The 22,529-nt window shown below is 45.6% G+C and overlaps 1 protein-coding gene across 6 annotated transcripts in view; it reads right to left on the bottom strand.

Annotated features, from left to right (window-relative positions):
• The window catches only part of ARSG (arylsulfatase G), a 146,281-nt gene that overhangs the window by 54,690 nt on the left and 69,062 nt on the right, over positions 1-22,529 (bottom strand). For all 6 annotated transcript variants that reach the window (XM_074388886.1, XM_074388885.1, XM_039476888.2 and 3 more), the window contains exons 3-6: positions 14,663-14,850; positions 10,983-11,030; positions 6,644-6,755; positions 2,634-2,771 (exon numbers count right to left, since the gene is read on the bottom strand). In XM_074388886.1, the coding sequence (XP_074244987.1) occupies positions 2,634-2,771; positions 6,644-6,755; positions 10,983-11,030; positions 14,663-14,850 (486 nt within the window). The remainder of the gene's footprint in view (positions 1-2,633; positions 2,772-6,643; positions 6,756-10,982; positions 11,031-14,662; positions 14,851-22,529) is intronic.

Raw genomic sequence — 22,529 nt, 5'->3', positions numbered from 1 at the left:
CTCATTGCAACCCTGAACTCCTGGACTCAAGTGATTCCCCCAGTTCAGCCTCCCGAGTTAGGTGGCACTACAGATTCACACCACTATGCTCAGCTATTTAAAAAATTTTATCAATTTTTTTTTTGAGACAGAGTTTTGCTGTGTCACCCAGGCTGGAGTGCAGTGGCACGATCTCAGGTCACAGCAACCTCTGCTTCCTGGGTTCATGCAATTCTGCTGCCTCAGCCTCCAAAGTAGCTGGGACTACAGGTGCGTGCCACCACACCCAGCTAATTTTTGTATTTTTAGTAAACATGAGATTTCACCATGTTGGCCAGGCTGGTCTTAAACTCCTGAACTCAGGTGATCTGCCAGCCTCGGCCTCCCAAAGTGCTGGGATTATTGACGTGAGTTGCTGTGCCCAACCATTTAAAAAATTTTTTTGTAAAGATGAGGTCTCACCATGTTGTCCAGGCTGGTCTGAAATTCCTGGCCTTGAACAATCTTCCCACCTGGAAGTGTCATCCCAAAGCACTAGGGTTATAGGTGTGAGCCACTATACCCAGCCCACTTTTTGTTATTCTTATTTACTTTTATTTGATTTTACATTTTATTTTTTTGAGACAGGGTCTCGCTCTGTCACCCAGGCTGGAATTCAGTGACACGTTCTTGGCTCATTGCAACCTATGCCTCCCAGGCTCAAGCCTCCTAAGCCTCCTGAGTAGCTGGAGCAACATGTACACATCACCATGCCCAGCTCATTTTTGTATTGCTTGTAGCAACAGGGTTTCACCATGTTGCCCAAGCTGGTCTTGAACTCCTAGACTCAAGCAATCTGCCCACCTCAGCCTCCCAAAGTGCTGGGATTATAGATGTAAGCTACCACGTTTGGCTTTTTGTTAATTAGTAGTTTCTAATATTTCAAGATCAGGAGATTTCACACAAAAGCCAGGTATCCTATTTCTCTTGTAACATGAAAAGATCTGATATTCCAGGTTCACATTTTCACAAAGAAGCAACAAGCAGCTGGAGCAAGGTAGTAGCTGCCCTCTGTAGATGGGCCAGGTGCTATGGGTTCTCTGCAGACCCCACCACTCCCTAATGCTCTACGTTCATCCTGCTTCCTTCCCTCTTTAAGGTTACTTATCTGTGCCTTCTAGATGCTGGAATTGGTAACTTCTGTCTGATAGAATGAAGGACAGTTCCCAAAGATACACAGGTTCTAATTCCTGGAGTCTGTGAACGTTAACTTATACGGAAAAAGGGACTTTTCAGGTGGAATTATGTTAAGGATCTGGAGGTAGGGGAATCACCTTGGATTCTCCTGGTGGACCCTAAATGCAGTCACAAGTGCAGTTATAAGTGGGAGCCAGAGGGGAGATTTGGCTAAAGAGAAAATGGTCAGTGAACAACAGAATTCGGGGTGAGAACGATATGGCCATAGCTTAGAGATGCCAGAAGCTGGAAAAGGCAAGGGAGAGATTTTCCCCTAGAGACTCCCCTAGAAAACAGCCCTCTGACGCCTTGATTTTAGTCCCCTAAGACTCATTTTAGACATTTGGCCTCTAGATCTGTAGGAAAATAAGTTATGGTTGTTTTAGCTACTAAATTAGTGGTTGGTTGTTACAGCAGCAATAGAAAAGTCGTACACCCTGCCTGCTGGCTTTCTCTGCTATCTCACTTCAATCTCAGCCTCTGGGTATGGTGTGCAACTTGGCGTTTTCTGAAGTCCACAATTGGGACTTCATGTAATATCAGGTATAAAAATAGGACAGAATATATAAGGCTGGGCTTGGTGGCTCACATCTGTGATCCCAGTACTTTGAGAGGCCAAAGCTGGCAGATCACTTGAGGTCAGGAGTTTGAGACCAGCCTGGCCAACATGGTGAAACCCTGCCTCTACTAAAAATACAAAAATTAGCCGGGTGCGGTGATGCACACCTGTAATCCCAGCTACTCAGGAGGCTGAGGCAGTAGAATCATTTGAACCGGGGAGGCGGAGGTTGCCTTGAGTGCCCAGAGTACAGTGGGCGGGCCCCACCCTTGAGGAGCTTATACCCTAGAAGGAGAGGACAAAATGATCATGACAGTGTAACATGACTGAAATGATCAAAGCAACAGCGATAAGCCCCAGGGACTCCAGGAACATACCTGAGGAATTTCTTTTTTTTTTTTTTTTGAGATGGAGTTTCACTCTTGTTTTCCAGGCTGGAGTGCAATGGTGTGATCTCGGCTCACTGCAACCTCTACCTCTGGGGTTCAAGCGATTCTCCTGCCTCAGTCTCCCCAGTAGCTGGGATTACAGGCACGCCACACCACAACCAGCTAATTTTCTATTTTTAGTAGAGACAGGGTTTCACCATGTTGGCCAGGCTGGTCTCAAACTCCTGACCTCAGGTGATCCACCTGCCTCGGCTTCCCAAGGTGCTGGGATTACAGGCATGAGCCTCTGTGCCTGGCCTACCTGAGGAATTTCTAACCCAGGACTGGGGATTTCCAGAAGGTGCTGTTTTCCAGCTTTATTTATAGGAGACATGTATGCATTCCTCTCTGCTGAGCAGCAAAACTCTGCCACAGCCTCAAGAGTGCCTGATGTGTGTGCAGGGGAAGATGGAAGTGGGGGGAGGCACTGGGAAGGAAGGGAGGCTCCTCACCTTGCCTGCTGGATGAACTGGGTTGCTTTCTCAGCATACTTCTGGGCAAGGCTGCTCAAATTCACTGGCTGCTCCACAATGTTGAGGTTTTCATAGAGAGGGAGGGCCACGTCAGTGTAACAGTCTCTTTGAAGGTTCCTGCATGGAAACCACAGACCGTATTCATTTCCTACATACTCATGGAGGAAAACTAAATGCCTTAATGCAACAATACACATGCACATAAATACAACACTCTGGCCACAAATGATTTTTCTGGTTGGCCATTTCCTCCCAGTGTAAAAGTTTATGTATAATACTTTCTTCCATTCCCTATGTTTATGCTCCTTGGATAAGCTGACCCCTCTGTAAAGCTTACAGAGACTCTTGTGAGCTAGGGACATTGTTTTTTGTTATTCCCATTTTGCTGAAAGAGAAACTGAGGTCTGAAGAGGCTAAATTATGTCAAGCAGAGTCCCACAGCCAATCAACAGCCCCATTGCTGGCTTTCTCTGCTATCTCACTTCAATCTCAGCCTCTGGGTATGGTGTGCAACTTGGCGTTTTCAGAAGTCCACAATCAGGACTTCATGTACTATCAGGTATAAAAATAGGACAGAATATATAAGGCTGGGCTTGGTGGCTCACATCTGTGATCCCAGCACTTCGAGAGGCCAAAGCTGGCAGATCACTTGAGGTCAGGAGTTTGAGACCAGCCTGGCCAACATGGTGAAACCCTGCCTCTACTAAAAATACAAAAATTAGCCGGGTGTGGTGATGCACTCGAGAGGCTGAGGCAGGAGAATCATTTGAACCCGGGAGGCGGAGGTTGCAGTGAGCCGAGACTGCGCCATTACACTCCAGCCTGGGTGACAGAGCGAGACTCCATCTCAAAGAAAGAAAAAAACGAGCAAACAAACAAACAAAATCAATCTCAGGATTTGGTCTTATAGATTGAAATGAATCTGAGCCATGGCTGCCCATCAAGGTGGCTGAGTCATGATCTGGTCATGATCTCTGGCAAGTTACTTAAGCTCCCAGAGTTATCTCCTTATCTGTAGCATGGGGTGGCCTGTGCCATCCTTACAGGGGTGCTGGTGGTCTAAAAGGGATAATAAATGGTTAGTGCATTGCACACAGTTTCAGTGTATTAGGAATTAAAAACAAAAAACAAACAAAAAAAAAAAACAACTCAAGCTCTCAGTCCTGGTCACCAAATAAAACTAGAACAGGTGGTAAATGGAATCCTCTTGGGCAAATTCATCGTTCTAATAGTGCCGGGACGCATTTGTGAAGAAACCAAAAATCCCCTTCACACCTACATGCACACACACCCCATTATAGAAATATAGGAGATATGGTCAGACTGCATAGATAATTGTCAAAAACCACAATTTTTTTTTTTTTTTTTTTTTTTTTTTTTTTGACACAGGGTCTCACTTTGTCACCCAGGCTGAAGTGCAGTGGCACAATCTCAGGTCACTGCAGTCTCAAACTCCTGGGCTCAGATAATCCTCCCAGCTCAGCCTCACGAGTAGCTGGGACTATAGGTGTGTGTTGCCGTGTTCGGCTAATTTTTGTATTTTTTGTAGAGATGGAGTTTTGCCATGGCCAGGTTGGTCTCGAACTCCTGAGCTCAAATGATCTGCCCACCTGGGCCTCCCAAAGTGCTGGGATTACAGGCATCACAAATTTTTTAAAAGAGGAAAATAATTATCACCATGCTGGGCATTATAACACTAATCTCATATCTATGTTGAATTTTTCAGTTTTTTATTAAATCATTGCAACTCCATGAGTCATTTACATTCTTTCCTTTTTTTTTTTTCTCTCCTAAGCCACTCATTATTTTCTTTTTAATTTTTTTTTTTCTTTTTTGAAACAGGATCTGGCTCTGTCACCCAGGCTGGAGTGCAGTGACATGATCTCAGCTCACCACCACCTCCCCTGAAGCTATCCTCTCACATCAGTCTCCCATGTAGCTGGAACTACAGGCACGGGCTACCACACCCGGCTAATTTTTTTATTTTCTGAAGAGATGGGGTTTTGCTGTGTTGACCAAGCTGGTCTCAAACTCTATCCACCTCAGCCTCCCAAAGTGCTGGGATTACAGGAGTGGCCTACTGAACCTTGCCTTTTATTGGATTTTTTTTTTTTTCAGCAACATTAGGGAGGATTCATACTCACGGATTTTTAACATAGATTAAAAAGAGATTTTTAACATGGATAAAAATTAAGGCTGGGTGCAGTGGCTCATGCCTGTAATCCCAACACTTTGGGAGGCCTAGGTGGGTAGATCTACTAATCTCGTGATCCGCCTGCCTCAGCCTCCCAAAGTGCTGAGATTACAAGCATGAGCCACCCCTGCCCAACCCTGTTTTTTTTTTTTTTTAATTTATTTTTTGAGACTGGATCTTACTCTGTGGCCCAGGCTGAAGTGCAGTGGTGCGAACATAGCTCACTGCAGGCATGAGTCTTGTTAAAAGGCAGACCTGGGGGTGGGGTGTGAATTTGTCCATCTCTAACAAATATGTAGGTGATATCCATCATTCTGGTTCAGTGACCATATTATGAGTAGCAAAGATAGAAAGGGCATGGGCTCTGGACTCAGAGAAACCCAGATTGGAATCTCCATTCCCACCTCTTACCAGCTCTACCATATCCTGGGCTACAAAATCAGGCATCAGGTTGCTGCAAAAGTAATTGAGGTTGTTGCCACTGAAAGTAACGGCAAAAACCACAATTACTTTTGTACCAACCTAAGAAATACCTACTTCACACAGTGGTCATGTGGATTACAGATAAATATGGACAGTGCTTAGAATGTAACAATTTCTCAATAAGTAACCATTATTATATTAACTATTGTTTTATAGATAGAGCAGCTGAGACTCACCTTTCCTGAATGGCTCAGACACTTGTGGCCTTAAAATGACCACAGTGCACTGTCTGAATAAGGGGAACACGTGGTTTGTGCTGTTTTATTACCTGAGTAAGGCTTATCATCTTTTTGTGATCATAAATATATCACAAAATATTTAGGAAATACAATGAGAAAGAAGAAAATGAAAACCCTGGCTGGGTACGGTGGCTCATACATGTAATCCCAGCACTTTGGGAGGCCGAGGCACACAGATCACCTAAGGTCAGGAGTTCAAGACCAGCTTGGCCAACATGGTACTAAAAATACAAAAATTACCCAGGTATGGTAGCAGGCACCTTGCAATCCCAGCTACTCGAGAGGCTGAGGCAGGAGAATTGCTTGAACCTGGGAGGCAGAGGTTGCAGTGAGCAGAAAGACTGCGGCACTGCACTCCAGCCTGGGAGACAGAGTAAGACTTAATCTCAAAAAAACAAAAAAGAAAAAAAATGAAAACCCTGAGTCCCAGGACCAGAAAGCTCCCTTGATAACATTTTAAGCATAACTCCTTTGAGTCTCTGTTGATAGGGCTACAAAATAGGGCTACAGAAGCCATTAAGATCTTACTATTGATGACCTGCTTCCTGCTTTTTTTTTTTTTCCACTTACTATTGTATCATGAACATTTTCCCATTTTATTAAATGTTTTTCAAAACATCCTGTTTGGTGCCTGCTTGGTATTCCAGTATCAGAATGCTGGCTTACTTGTCCATGGTGGGAGAAGCTCAAAAGGGGTCCTGTGCACTTTTTTTCCCTCTCTATATCCCTCCTTATGTTCAGTGTCTGGGCTAGAAGCAAAGCCAGCAGGCAGAGGAGGAGGGAGGGAGGCCCCACATGTGTGAGACCCTGGCAGCACGAGGCTCTCCCCAGCTGAGCTTAATAGTCCAAGGAACCTGGAAAATTTCAATAGAATAATGTTGTGGACCTCATCATTGAAAGGTTTCTCACACTCCCTGCAGATAACGCATTTAAATTTGCACAGAATGTACCGTCTACCTTATTTGCTGTCTTAGCCATTTCCTGTCTGAATCTTTTATTTATTCCTGATGGACCACACTCTTGGGACTTTGCCTTGTCCTGAAGCCTATCACAAATGTGTCAGACAGCATTACCTTGATGGTCCGTCACCCTGTGGACACGCTGGACAAGGAGGGTGGTTGTATCCTGGAGTATCAGTACAGCCCATGTCATGGCTATATGGGATTCCAAAGTAGTAATCAAAACCTGGAAGAGAAGCAAGTGGTAAACACCCCCACGTGGCTATGACTCCATGTACTTGCTTTCGTATACCCATGGCAAAAATTTAATTTCCTATGATTTAATATTGCAGTGCTAGAGAGTATGTAATTAAAAGAGGATTTGATTAATATCCCTTTGTAGTATGCATAGAAAATCACTTTGCTGGGTTCTGGCTGTTAGACTAGATTTGCAAAACATCTTGTGATTAGAATGAACCCAGTTTGGGAAGAAGTAGAGAGAATTATTGAATACCTAACACCTTCAGTGAAATTACGGACATATTCAGTATTGGGTGAAAACCTACTATACACATGACATGTTAAGGGATAAAAAATAAATAAATAAATTGTTCTTAGCTGCTACAACCACAGAGGACAAAATTATAAAACTTTTTTCAGAAAGAATAAATTCTGTCCTCAAGAGACGTTTCGTGTGAAGAGAAAATAAGATGTAAAGATTAAGCAATGAAAGATGAATAGATGAGCCAACAAGAGTGATCAGAGGAAGTTACCCCCCATAGAGATGGTGATGGGAGTAAGGGCAGGAATCTCAAAATTCTCCTTGAAAGATACTGCTTTTCAGCTGGGACTCAAAAGACTGGCAGAATTTGGGCTTGGAGTGAAGGTGAAGGGTGGAAGGGTTGAGCATTGAGACCCAATTCAGCGTTGTGTTGAATTTCAGAAAAACTTCAGCATTGTGTTGAAGTTTTTTTCTGAGTTCCTCCTTCATTCTATCTCTTCTCCAACCCAAGCTTTTAATCAAAGGCTATAGCTACCTATGCAACTAGAATGCACAAATTCTCCGGAAAAAGGAAATCTTCCCCAATTGCCCAGGTAACTACTTCGGCTCTCTTTAATTCTCTAGAGGGAGACAGAACTCAAATCTCACAAATAATTGCTATTTCTCATTAGTCTCAAATTTCAGGCCCAGGAACAGAGAGAGCTGGGTTTTCAGCTTCAACTCCTGCCCCTCCAAATGCCTCTTGGCCTTCTCTATAACCACACATCCTAAACGAAGTAAGTTCCCTTCAGCTCCCCATGAGCCTCATGCCTTGGGGCCTCGGTGGCTTTGCCTGGAATTCTCTGCTCTGTGTCTCTCACAGGTGAAACTGCATTAGCTCTTCCCAGCCCAGTTTTAGTGGGAAGTTGCCTATAGAATTTCCCTGCTCCTCACTGCATCCCACCTGTCACGACCCTGCGTTCAACTCATTCTCCCAGTGTAGCCTACAGACTTTCTACCATCTGGGTAATACTGCCTTCCCCATTAGTGATGCACTCCTTCAGTTAAACATTAGATCTTGGCCAACCCAATGTGTGGTGTATGTAGGATAACTAGGAAATGTATATATATATATATATATATATTTTTTTTTTTTTTTTTTTTTTTTTCTTTCCGAGTCAGATTCTCACTGTCTCCCAGGCTGGAGTACAGTGGCTTGATCTCAGTTCACTGCAACCTCCACCTCCCGAATTCAAGCAATTCTCATGCCTCAGCCTCCCAAATAGCTGGGACTACAGGCACCTGCCACCATGCCCAGCTAATTTTTGTATTTTTGTAGAGACAGAGTTTCAGCATGTTGGCCAGGCTAGTCTCAAACTCCTGACCTCAAGTGATCCACCCGCTTTGGACTCCCAAAGTGCTGGGATGACAGGCGTGAGCCACCACGCCCAGCCTGCTTGTCATATATATTTTTTTTAAGTTGATACCTTCATGCTAACTTGGTTTGTACAAATGGATTTGGCTACCCCCTAGGTACACAACATGGCTCTGAAATGTCATTGCATCCAGTATCAGGATGAGTCTCCATGAGGGACAGCAAACTTCTTCTGGAAAGGGCCAAATAGTAAACATCTTAGGTTTTGTGGGTCAGATGGTCTCTGTTAAGGCCACTCAGCTTTTTTTTATTTCTTCTTCTTTATTTTTTATTTGAGACAGAGTTTCTGTTTTGTCACCCAGACTGGAGTGCAGTGGCACAATCTCAGCTTGCTGCAACCTCTACCTCCTGAGTTCGAGCGATTCCCCCGCCTCAGCCTCTCAAGTAGCTGGGATTACAGGCACGTACCACCATCCCAGCTAATTTTGTATTTTTTTTAGTAATGACAGGGGTTCACCATGTTGGCCAGGCTTGTCTCAAACTCCTGACCTCAGGTGATCCACCCTCCTCAGCCTCCCAAAATGCTGGGATTACAGGCATGGGCCACTATGCCCGGCCTGGCTGTTTTTTTTTGTTTTTTTTTTTTTTCTTTTGAGACGGAGTTTCGCTCTTGTTACCCAGGCTGGAGTGCAATGGCACGATCTCGGCTCACCGCAACCTCCGCCTCCTGGGTTCAGGCAATTCTCCTGCCTCAGCCTCCTGAGTAGCTGGGATTACAGGCACACGCCACCATGCCCAGCTAATTTTTTTTTTGTATTTTTAGTAGAGACGGGGTTTCACCATGTTGACCAGGATGGTCTCGATCTCTTGACCTCGTGATCCGCCTGCCTCAGCCTCCCAAAGTGCTGGGATTACAGGCTTGAGCCACCGAGCCCGGCCTGCGGCCTGGCTGTTTTCTAACAAAATTTTGTTTACAAAATCAGGCAGCATACTGGATTTGGACCACAGTCCATCCCAGACACTGAGCTAGATCACAGACATCCTCATACCCCAGTGTTAGAAAGGCCTCGCTGTGTTTGCAGAAGCCCTGACCTGAGGAATAGCCCAGGGCAGCAAGAGGAGCCTGGGTGCTTAGAAGGAATGTGTGAGTGCACTTGGCACGACCCAGGGCCTGTGCCAAGGGGAAGCCAGGAAGCTGGTGAGGACCTGGGCAGTGCACCACAGGGAAGATGTAAGAGGCCGGAGGGAAGAGGAGTGCACTTGTCCGTGAGCATGAGAAAACCTCAGCATGTCCATGCCAGAGGGCTTTTTGGAATTGCCGGGTCTAAAGACAGCAGCTAAGTAGGAGATACTCTTTCTTCCCGTTTCCTGCACCCACAGCAAACACCAGGTCCTTCATAGCACCACTTCCAGCTGCATAGAAGCTGGCCTCAGTATCCCCTCAGCATAGGAATATGCCCTCTAGGTGCCAATACCTGATCTGGTCCAACCCCTCAATTGCCAAGTGAGAAAACTGAAGACCAAGGAGGAAATAAGTTGTGCAGAAATTTTTGGCGAGTGCAAAAGCCAGGTCTTCACTTGCCCCATCTGCATTTTTATAAAGGCGTATACGGACAATGCCATGAATGCCCAATTGGGAAAAGGGGCTCTAGGGAGGAGAGGCAGAGGAATGGGCATCAAAGGGGAGGTAAGCACTGAAGATGTCAGCCAGTGGGGCTACTGACCACTGGGGCCCCTGCGGAAGGCGCGCTCCAGGCCAACCCTCTGAAAATCATTCACCAAATGCAAAAACCTTCAGATGCAAACCTTCCACCAGGTCTAGGGCAGAACAATTCAGCCCTTTTCCACAGTGACAGGGAGAGCTATTGGGGCCAGGGAGGGGAGAAGTCTGCAGAACAGAGAAGCACATTGGCTTATAAAATGGCAGGAGATGAAGGGGACCCAGTGTAGGGCCAGGGACAGGAGAAGCCACCAAAGCTGACTGCCTTTAGGAGAAAGTCCATGGCTTCCCATAGGAAATGGAAGAGGTCAGGGAAGGAGCAGTGGCACGAATTGCAACTTTGAAAAACCATCAATAATTTAGTGAATTGAACGTTTGGAGATTCCGCCCTTCAGCAAAGTGATTTTCAGAGAACCAGCTTTGGCAGCTTGATCTTGGCCTATTTCCCCAAGGCCAGAGGGCGAGGAAGCGAAGGCTGCAGGAAGAGGCCAAGAGGCAGCATCTCCTGCTTGGGTCTATGGCCAGGTTTCCCGCTTCGGTGAACCCGTCAGTCAGTTTATACTTCTTCCCGGATTAGCCAAGTGTGGACCTCATGCGCGGAAGTTTCCCTGAGGTGTAAAGAACAGGGAGATGGCCAAAAAGCTGATGGGCCTGTGAGGGGGCAGCTGGAAGGGCAAACGGGCACCAAGGAAGCGGAGCTAGGGAAGGTGCCACCTAGTGGGGTGTAAGGTCCTGGGGGAGCCCTGGCACCCCAAATGCACCCAAATGACCTTGTTGACAAAGATGTCCTAACTCAAGGTTGCCCCCAGAGACAGGATGGCTTAGCTGTTCACGGAATCTCACACAGAGACCTTTATTCTCCATTTCCCAGGTAACAAATCTCCAAAAGAATTCTTACCACGGAAGTTGGGGTGATATGAGCCGTGGTGCCCAAGATGCCATTTGCCTGTAGGAAAACAAAAGAGATTTTCAGAGGAATCCCCCTAGGGGTACCACGACCCCCTGAGGAGCTAATCACACACTCCACTCTTCATCGGCTTTACTTTGTGCTGTGGACAAGCGAAGAGAGGCTGTCCTCTTTTTGCAGTGTACAAGCCAAGCTTTGCTCTCTGGGGCCGAGATGGTGTCCACAGGGACACATAAGGGATGACTCCAGAGTCACACAGGAAACCACAGTGAAAGGGGAAGACGGGCCATCACCAGGAGCCCAGAGAAGCCAGCAGGCTGCACCTCTGCCCCTCAAAGAGGGCTCCGCAGACACAGCAACCCCGCATGGGCCATCACCCCCTCTACTTCGCCCTCCTGCACTGGGGCCCTGCAAAGGCACCAGGCAGCCCAGGGTGCAGGTGCACCTCCCCACGTGCTCTCAGAAATGCTCGCCTCCTGCCTGGTTTCATCATCTTCCTCTATGGCCAACATCAGCAGCCCGCAGTTCAAGCACCAAGACACCTACAGGGCAGCAAATGAGGAAACTCAGATGCCTGCTGCTCCTCGTTCTGCCACTGCGTTCAATCCAGGGGAATAATTGGGTAATGTGTGGCCAGAGTTCTGACAGTGTCAGAACTCTCTGATCTGCTCTTCCGCTCTGAGGAGTAGACCCCAGGGACGTCACCCCCATGGTGAGGGGGCAAAGAAAAGAATGTGGTACAAAGATCGAGATGCTGGCAGCATTAAACCACTAAAAGGAGAGAGACTGACAGGCAACCACAGGAGTATGTCTAAGTACATTATCTGATGTGGCTTCATAAGCTATTATCAGACTATTTTTCAAGACAAATGCATGTAGCAAAAATTAAGAATCGGTGAAGCTGGACGAAAAGCCCATGGGAGCCCATTATTCCCTCCCTGCAACTGCTCTATAGGATTGAGAAAAAGATTAATAAAAAATGGAGAGAAATGGGCTGTCAATTGAGTGTCTCATGCTTGTAATCCCAGTACTTTGGGAGGCCAAAGCAGGCAGAGCACATGAGGCCAAGAGTTTGTGACTAGCCTTGGCAATGTGGCAAAACCCCATCTCTACTAAAAATACAAAACTTAGCGAGGTGTGGTGGTGCACACCTGTCATCCTGACTACTCAGGAGGCTGAGGAAGGAGAATCATTTGAACCCAGGAGGTGGAGGTTGCAGTGAGAAAGATCATGCCACTGCACTCCTGCCTGGGCGACAGAGTGAGACTTTGTCTCAAACAAACAAACAAACAAATTGAGAGAAATGGATTAAGCATTATGTGGAATACTTCGATTAAACATTACATGGGAATATGACATATTAGAATTCTGAAAATTATTGTTTAATCATAAAAAATATAATATGTAAAATTATATTACATGAAAACATAGAATAACGTGAAGGGGGAAAAAGTGGAGCCTAGTGATATGTGCATAACCAGGCAAAAACACATAAACATGGACCCAGAATAGAAGCAAAGTGTGACGCCGGGGGCAGTGGCTCACGTCTATAATCCCAGCACTTTGGGAGGCTGAGGTAGGTGGATCACGAGGTCAGGAGTTCAAGACCAGCCTGGGCAACATGGTGGAACCTTATCTCTACTAAAAATATAAAAATTAGCCAGGTGTGGTAGCATGTACCTCTAATCCCAGCTACTCAGGAAGCTGAGCAGGAGGATTGCCTGAACCCAGGAGGCAGAGGTTGCAGTGAGCTGAGATCATGCCACTGCACTCCAGCCTAGGTGACAAAATGAGACTCCATTTCAAAAAAAAAAAACAAAACTGTGGGAGTGTTATAAATGGATCTGATATTCCTTTGGTGGGTCTTTAATTTTTCATAAAAGTGTGCTTTATTTCCTAATTTCAACAGGTGGGTATGCTTAAATATCCTGTCCAGGACATGCAAAAGGTATTGTGAGTGGTGAGGGGGTGAGAAATGGCAGCTAAACAGTCAAGCTGCAAACAGTTGGTTACTTAGAGTTTAAATTCATGAAGAGGGAGGGGCATGAGAACAAATCCAGCTCCAGGAGACGCCAGACCCCCTACTGCAGCATAAGGACTGAATCTGGGACTGCCCTGAGACCAAACCCTTCCTGGCTATGAGATTTATTATTTGTTTACTTATTTTTAGATACAGGGTCTCACTATGGCCCGGGTGGGTCTCGAACTCCAGGGCTTAAGGGATCCTCCCACCTCAGTCTCCTAAAGTGCTGGGCTTACAGGTGTGAGCCACCTCATTCAGCCGGCTGTGAGGTTTACGCGGATGCATGTAACTGGCCTAGTTGGGAAAGTCAGCCCACAGGGGGAGTTTCACAAATGGTGTCTTGGTGTTGATGTTGTTAACATAATAACTCCTTGGGGTATGGAAAGAAAGGGATTGGAAAAAGAGAAGGGTTGGACGTTAATTGGTCTTTCCTACAGCCTGGGACATCCCCTCCTGAGATAAGGAATGCTGAACTCCAGGTTGAGCTTATATAAAAGGATGTCAGGCTCTTTAACCCAGAGTGGGACAAGAGGGCCAATACCAGAAGCACCAGCCCTGGGTGGAAGAACGTCCCACAGGTTCACACAGTTCAGACACCCAAGACACACAAGGGCCAACGGCTTGTGGTCGCACCCTCCCTTGCAATTTCCTGCATGGTGGAGAGAGGCAGGGATCCCAAAGGGTCCAGCTCTTTGAGAGTTAGGCTAACAAACGCAGGCAGCTGAGGATGCTTCTGGGAATACTGGGTTCCTGGAGGGGAGATCGGCAGTGAGGCGGAGCATCAGGGCAAGGCTGGGAACAGATACACCTGTCTAGACCTGGCCTCCACCCCTCCAGGTTAGGCAACTTCTCTTCACCAGCCTGAAACTCAGTTCTCTTGCCACTACAATGGGGGAAATAATAATCTTCATGCCAATAAACATTTAACCTGATGCCTAGCACATAATAAATGCTGAGTAAGAGATGCCTAAAAAAAAAAAAAAAAAAAAAAAAAAAAAAAAAAAAACTGTTTTAAAGGAGAGGAAGTCATTGGACAATGTGGCAGACGCTGCTGGTCCCCCACCAATGCCCATGCCCCCATGTATCCTGCTAATAATACTGTGGCTTTGTTCAAAGTGTGGAAGATTAGCATGCCCAAGTTCAAGTCAGTCACTGCTGTCCTCAGTTTCTCAATCTGGGAGTGCAGCAGCAAGGCGTGGCCAAAAGACCCAGCTCTAGCCAATAAGATGTAAGTGAGAATCTTGGGGTGGGAGCGGAGCTGAGCCTCCTCCCTTCTCTACTTCCTTCCTGGTTCAGGGGCCCGAAGTTGCTGAATGGCAGTCATGAGGCAGCAAGCATGAGGACAAACACCAAACACCAACATGCTAAGGATGGCAGAGTGAGAGCGCCTGGCTCTCGGCAGCATCTTTGAGCAGCTGAGCTAATGAAAGCAACCACTTACTTGGAAACTTGCTGTGATGGGAGGAAAATAGCTCCATGCATGTTTTAATCCACTGTTAGGTCTTTTCAGTTCCTCATAGCTGAGAGCACCCCTAACTCACACAGCAGACATGAACAGGAAAGCAGACAGGCAGCATGTCGGGGATTTGCGAACACAAGGCAGCTGCCACTGCAGGAAATGCAACCGGCCGACGGCGCCCAGAATTACCTATCATCCCAGTGACGTAACCCGCCTGCTGCAGCACCTCTGCCAAGGTGGTCTCGTTGAGTGGAAGGCCTCCCACAGAGGTGACTGCAAAGTTGTGCGTGACTCCATTGCGAAGGCCAAGCCGGCCAGTGAGCAAGGAAGCCCGGGAGGGTGAGCAGGTGGAGGCAGCTGCATGGAAATCCACAAACCTGCATGGAAAGGAACAGTGGTCAGGACCGCACCAATCACAGGAGGCGACAGCAAGAGAAAAGGCAATGCCCATGCAGTTCCCGGGATGCCAGTGCTCAAAGATCAAAGATCACCCAGTCATGGGACAGGTCAGAAAATGGGATTTCTGGCCATGCATGGTGGCTCACACCTGTAATCCCAGCACTTTGGGAGGCCGAGGTGGGAGGATCGCCTGAGGTCAGGAGTACAAGACCAGCCTGGCCAACATGGTGAAACCCCGTCTCTACTAAAAACATAAAAATTAGCTGGGTGCAGTAGCCCAAGCCTGTAATCCCAGCTACTCAGGAGGCTGAGGCAGGAGAATCGCTTGAACCCGGGAAGCAGAGGTTGTAGAGAGTCAAGATTGCACCACTGCACTCCAGCCTGGGTGACAGAACAAGGCTCTATCTCAAAAAAAAAAAAAAAAGAAAGAAAGAAAGAAAGAAAAAAGAAAAAAAGGAAATAGGATTTCTGGGTTTCAGGAAAATGAAACCCAGAGAAGTAACACAAGTAGTCCAGGGTTGTACAACCCATTCAAATGGATTTAATCCAACAAATTCAGTCAATCTTATTTATTCAAAGGTTCTACATTTCCAGTGTGCCTAGTTACTAATGTTGTAGTTTTTTAATCCCAGAATCAAGACCTGAGGCCATTTAGGGTCATTCATGGGTATGGGCAGACCTGGAAAAAGTTTGTGTTGCTTTGATGCACACATTCTCAGTAGACACTGAACAAGGTGACCCTCTCCCTTCTGGTTTCAGCTCTCATATCACACTGTAAACAAATGTCCACACAGTCTATTTAGAGCCACGGCTTTGCATTTTTGTGTTTCATGTTGGTGGTTTCACTGTGGAAAATGGCCCCCAGATGTAGTACCTAAGTGCTGTGCAGTGTTCCTAAGCACTCAAAGGCTTTGATGAGCTTTACAGAGAAAATGTATGTGTTAAGGCCAGGCACCATGGCTCCTGCCTATAATCTCAGCACTCTGGGAGGCCGAGGCGGGTGGATCACTTGAGGTCAGTAGTTCGAGACCAGCCTGGCCAACACAGTGAAACCCCGTCTCTACCAAAAACATTTTTAAAAAAAATTAGCTGGTTGTGGTGGTGGGTGCCTGTAACCCCAGCTACTCGGGATGCCGAAGCAGAAGAATCGCTTCAACCCAGGAGGCGGAGGCTATGGTGAGCCGAGATCGCACCACTGCACTCCAGCCTGGGCGACAGAGCAAGACTCCATCTCAAAAAAAAAAAAAAAATTATATATATATTAAGGTGTATTTACACGGAAACATTCACAAAACACAGTTATGTATTAATTTAATTAGTGAATGAAAATTTTGTGACTAGAAGCTCACAGGAAGCTAACCCCATATTCTCCCTACAAGCAAAAGAGTCAGTATTCCTAATTCATTACTCACAGTGGCTTTATGGAACACTATCAATAACAAGAATCCACTGAGGTCCGGCACGGTGGCTCACTCCTTTAATCCGGCACTTCGGGAGGTTGAGGTGGGTGGGTCCCCTGAGGTCAGGAGTCCGAGACCAGCCTGGCCAAAATGGTGAAGCCCCGTCTCTACTAAAAATACAAAAATTAGCCAGGCATGGTGGTGCACACCTATAATCCCAGCTACTCAGGAGGCTGAGGCAGGAGAATCACTTGAACCCAAGGGTCAGAGGTTACATTGAGCTAAGATTGTGCCACTGTACTCCAGTCTGAGCAACAGAGGAAGAGTCTGTGTCAAAAACTTTTTAAAAAGAATTGACTGAATCTATTACCTATTACTCTATGCCCAGGCTTTTTTTTTGGACATTGTGGAGAAATGCAAAAGAAGTCTGACCATTATCCCACCCTCAAGGAACAGGCAGAAACAAGACACTGAGAGACAAGACATGAGCAAATTTAAATCACAACAATGCACAATGGTATATAATTAAGACCCCCAAATAGATGGATAGAGCACAGGAAATGGAGATAAGGAATGCTCTAGGATTGAGAAAAGGAGAGAGAACTTGATGATGTTCCAAGGATTAGAGAAATCTCTACAGAGGAAATACCACAGGGGTTGGAATCAATCAAAAAAATGGGACTGTTATGAACACTTTAAAAATCACAAGGATAGGCATTCCTGGTGGAGGAATAGCAGAATATTCTTATTTTTGCAAAAGAAAACACTGAAAGGATATACCAGAAGCTAACGAAAGAATGATTTCCCAAAAAGGGAGGGAGAAACTGTACGTGGAGCGGGAAAGCAAGATTCTCTGGAATATGTTGTTACACAGTTTGACTTTTGTACCTTGTAAATGTTTGATACGGTCAAAATATACAATTAAATCACAAGGGAAAAAAAGCAGATCCTATAATTAAAAAATAAACAAAACACTGAAACAAACAAATCCAACCATATAACAAACAAGAATATGACCACACAGAGGAAAGATTCATTTCAAGTAATATTAGCACCCAGTGTTCTGGCTGTCCAACATTAGTGGGATATCATGTAAGGAAAAAGAGAACCACAAAAAAAAAAAAAAAAAAAAGCTTAAACTTTACTCAGTAGCTGTTCCATTGGTAGCAACATTGGGCTCAGGATTTTCAAACTATCTTACGTGATATGGTAGAGTAAAGCAAACAAGTGATTATATTAATGTTCCTAATCAGTAACCAAGATTTCCAGTGCAAAAGATAAAGATAGAAAATAAAAGAAGATAATAAAAAACCTCTAATGTTAAAATTAATATAGAAGTCATTATGAACTCAGGATTTTTAAAAATATATATTTCCTAGCTACTATCTGCTGAAAGGGCCTAGAATCATTGACACCCCGGTAGCAATGAGCATGCTACACCCATATTATTGTTTTAAACACCATCCTGCAATAAAAGGAATCAGATCTCCTTGGAGAAATGGTTAATTCCAGATTTGAGGAATAAGTAACAGGGGAGCCTGGGACATCTGCGTGTACCAGGAAGCAAAGCCCCAAGAACCAGCTTCGAGGGGCTCCTGCTGGCCAAACTTGGGACAATGTGGGCATCAAAAGAACAATTAGGCCTAGCGTGGTAGCTCACATCTGTGATCCCAGCACTTTGGGAGGCTGAGGCGGGTGGATCACTTAAGGCCAGCAGTTTGAGACCAGCCTGGCCAACATGTCAAAATGCTGTCTGTGCTAAAACTACAAAAAATCAGTGGGACATGGTGGCACACGTCTGTAATTCCAGCTACTCAGGAAGCTGAAGCACGAGAATCTCTTGAACCTGGGAGGCAGAGGTTGCAGTGAGGTGAGATCGCACCACTGTGCTCTAGCCTGGGAGACAGAGGGAGACTCCGTCTCAAATAAAAAAGAACAATTAGTGTAACTGATTGGAAGCCATGAATACATAAAAATCCATTAGTCCATACTGACACTCAGAAAAATTCATTTGCCATTAGAAAAGAATGTTATGCCAACTCCACACCCTAAAAATTTGTAATTAAACATTCATCTTGACACTTTAGAATGGCCACAGTCATCACTAGGTGATGAGGGAAAGCACTCTTTTACAGAAGCATGGCAGGCAGTTGGACACAGAGAAGGGACAGCAGCCTTAGGAAATCAACATTTTTGCAACTCCACCTCCACCATCCCCAACCCAACCTCATCTATTTTTTTCTCTTTTGGGGCAGCCAAGCCCACCCATTCCCCAGCCAATAACTGACGATCAGTGGGTGTGTCGGGAGTGCTTGTTCCACAGTGTCAACCTCGGAGTGTCATAAATCGGACACAGCTGGCGGTCCCCACCTTATAAAATGATTAAGTTTAGTGTCACCCACATCAGGTACCCTGACCTTGTACATCTCCTGATGTGATGCAAGATGAAGTTTATAAAACCACCGATTCTTGCCAAAAGCATTTACCCTGAAACTAATCAAACTTCTAGATCTAATTTCCAGGTTACAGGAAACAGAGCTTCATAGAAAAACAAATTAAATGACACCGCAAGGAAATAATTTAACAAACCAGTATCTAGATATTCTACAAGACAACGGGTCTAGTCTCTTCAAGTAGTCAGTATCATGGGATAAAATGGTACTGGGGTGGGTAGTAACTTACATTAAAGTACAAAACCACATGGAATATGTGATCCTTGACTGGCCAGATAAACTGACAGCGCATTTGGGGCTACTTAACGGGATTTTAATACAGACCCAATGTAAGATATCAGGGAATTTTTGTTCATTTTCTGAGTATAATCATAGTATTATAGGAATATGGGAGAATATTCTTCTGCTTTTTATTTTATTTATTTATTCTGAGACAGAGTCTCACTCTGTCACCCAGGCTGGTGAACAGTGGCACGATCTCCACTCCCTGCAACCTACCCCTCCCAGGTTCAAGCAATTCTCCTGCCTCAGCTTCCAGAGTAGCTGGGATTACAGGCGTGTGCCACCATCCTCAGCTAATTTTTGTATTTTTAGTAGAGGCTGGGTTTCACCATGTTACCCACGCTAGACTCGGACTCCTGACCTCAGGTGATCCACCTGCCTCGTCCTCCCAAAGTGCTGAGATTACAGGCATAAGCCACCATGCCTGGACCCTCTTTTTTATTTTTAATCTTTTTTTTTTTTTTTAATTATAGAGATGAAGTCTCACTACGTTACCCAGGCTGGTGTCAAACTCCTGAGTTCAAACAATCCTCTTGCCTTGGCCTCCCAAAGTGTTAGGATTACAGGCATGGGCTACCATGCTTGGCCAAGAATATTAAGAGATGCATACTATAGTATTTATAATGGTCACGAGGTTTGTACCCTGCAAATAACTCAGAGAAAAAAAATGTTTATAGATGGAGCAAATATAAGCAAAAACAGCAACATTTTAACAATGGAGGAGTATGCTGATGTTTATTTTACTATTCTTTCGATTTTTCTTTAGGGTTGAAGTGTTTCATATTAAAAAGGTTTTTAAATTATAAGGTCTGGATTCTATAATGAACAGGGCAATGACAGAGGGGGTGGTCAGGGGCCCAGCATTCTCCCATCTCAGCCTTCTGAGTAGCTAGGACTACAGACGCATGCCCCCATCCCCAGCTGATTTTTGTATTTTTTGTAGAGACAGGGTTGCGCCATGTTGCTCAAGCTGGTCTTGAACTCCAGGCTTAAGCGATCCACCCACCTCAGCTTCCCAGAGTACTGTAATCGCAGGCATAAACCACCATATTTGGTGGCCCTATGAGTTTCCAATGTGTTCATACCCCTCAAAGATGCCCCATGGAGATGACTTCTGTATGGTTACAGTGAGCAGGAAAGTCAGTATTGCAGACTGTGCCCTGTACCACCTTGGCCTCTGCCAAGGTGACAGCCCTGGATAGCAATGATGTCTGCGAAGCAACAAAGCAGATCACTTCCTTTGCTCTTCTTTCTTTTGTTGTCTCTTTCCTTTAAAGAAATTACGGCCAAGCGCCTGTAATCCCAGCACTTTGCAAAGCCGAGGTGGGCAGATCACAAGGTCAGGAGTTCGAGACCAGCCTGGCCAACGTGGTGAAACCCCATTTCTATTGAAGATACATAAAAGAATTAGGCAGGCATGGTGGTACACACCTGTAATCCCAGCTACTCGGGAGGCTGAGGCAGGAGAATCGCTTGCACCCGGGAGGCAGAGGTTGCAGTGAACTGAAGTTGTGCCATTGCACTTCAGCCTGAGTGACAGGGCGAGACTCTGTCTCAAAATGAAAAAAAAAAAAATTACATTCTAGCCCAGAGATCAAAAGGCAAAATCATTTAAAAATTATTATCACGTGGCCCAGCAATCCCACTCCTAGGAACTACACAAAAACAACTGAAATCAGGTACTCAAACAAATACTAACACAGGCATGTTCACAGCAGCGCTATTCACAATAGCCCACACGTGGAAACAACTCAAATGCCCATTGGTAGATGAACTGAATAAACAAATTGTAACATACCCATACAACGGACTGGAGTACTGTTACATGCTACGACAGAGTTGAACCCCAAATACATCATCATGTGTGAAAGAAGCCAGGCATTAAAGACCACATACCGTATGCTTCTATTAATATGAAAGATGCAGAATAGGTCAATTACAGAGACGGAATGCAGACTGGTGGGTACCAGGGCCTGGAGAAAGGGAGAAATGAGGAGTCACTGCTTAAATGGGTTCGGGGTTTTCTTTTGGAGTGATGAGAATGTTTTGAAACCGGATGGAGGTGGTGGTTGCACAATATTATGAATATATTAAATGTCACTGAGTTGATTTTAACAGTTCAAAGTGGGTAATTTTATGTTATGTATGTAACACTTGAATTTTTTTTAAACAAATCCTACAGACTGAGAGGAAAAGTCCCAAAGAGAACCTCTTAGGGAGGGGCCTTGGCCCGGCAAGCTGGCTGGCAGGAGGTCTTCAGGGGAAAGAGTTACTGATTTATAACAAAGGAGTTCATTTATCATTTCATCCATTCCAAAAATATTTACTGAGCAGCAGCAGCTACTAGGGGCAGACCCTGTAATCCATGTTAAGGAAGCAAAGAAAAGGTCCCTATCCTCAATGACCTTCCCATTTCAATTTCAAACAAAAGTCCAAGGAAGTAATTTCCATTTTACAACTAAGACCTATCGCTGTTTTTTAGCTTGAACTATGAACACGGCACCTTACGTGTGCTAAGTCATTTAATGGCATTAAATGCCCCTCATGGGAGAGCCCTAGGATGGGCTAATACAAGGATTCCCATGAAGAAACGAGCCAGGGAGAGGTTAAAGACCTTGCCTTGGCTGGGCACAGTCACTCACGCCTGTAATCCCAGCACTTTGGGAGGCTGAGGTGGGTGGATCACCTGAGGTCGGGAGTTCGAAACCAGCCTGATCAACATGGAGAAACCCTGTCTCTACTAAAAATACAAAATTAGCCAAGCATGGTGGCACGTGCCTGTAATCCCAGCGACTCAGGAGGCTGAGGCAGAAGAATCACTTGAGCCCAGGAGGCAGAGGTTGCGATGAGCCAAGATCGCGCCATTGCACGCCAGCCTGGGCAACAAGAGCAAAACTCCGTATGAAAGAAAAGAAAAGAAAAGACCTTGCCTCACACTGCTGGAAGGGGTAGACCCACAATGTGTTTTCAGTCCATGCTCCTGGCCGTGGCACCCTGCAGTCAGGTATCCAAGGGCACACCCCGGGACTCAGTCCTGTCCAATTCCACATCCTATACATGTGTCACTAATCCATGCTGCCTCTACTGAGAACTCCAGGCACTTGTCTTGAAAGTTGAAGGGAAGGGGCAGGGGAGACTCACCCACTCCACAGCTAAGCTTGGAAGGAGGAAACCCACAAGAGATAAAGTGAAATTTTAAAGAAGAGAGGAAAGAGCGCCCAGTCCCCCAGGCTTAATGTAAGGGAGGAGAGATAAATGAATTTGGCCTGGGCATGAGAAGAGGCCGTGAGGCTTAACCATCCAAAGACAGGTGTGGGACACACACACACACACACACACACACACGTAGATAATACACATGCGTGCGCGCGCACACACGTCTTCCAAAACTGTTTGATGTGAACTGAGGAAAGTACTAATTGGGCATGGGGAAGGCCTCACAAAATCAGATGACACAACACTGGAATGATCTATTCAGGGAAGCTGGTTTTTCAAGGTTTTTGTACCTTGAAAACCATCTAG

This window comes from Saimiri boliviensis, chromosome 17, assembly GCF_048565385.1.
Source record: "Saimiri boliviensis isolate mSaiBol1 chromosome 17, mSaiBol1.pri, whole genome shotgun sequence".
NCBI classification, from domain to species: Eukaryota; Metazoa; Chordata; class Mammalia; order Primates; family Cebidae; genus Saimiri; species Saimiri boliviensis.
Note: the sequence above shows the minus strand (reverse complement) of the source record. Positions and strands in the feature narration are given on the sequence as shown.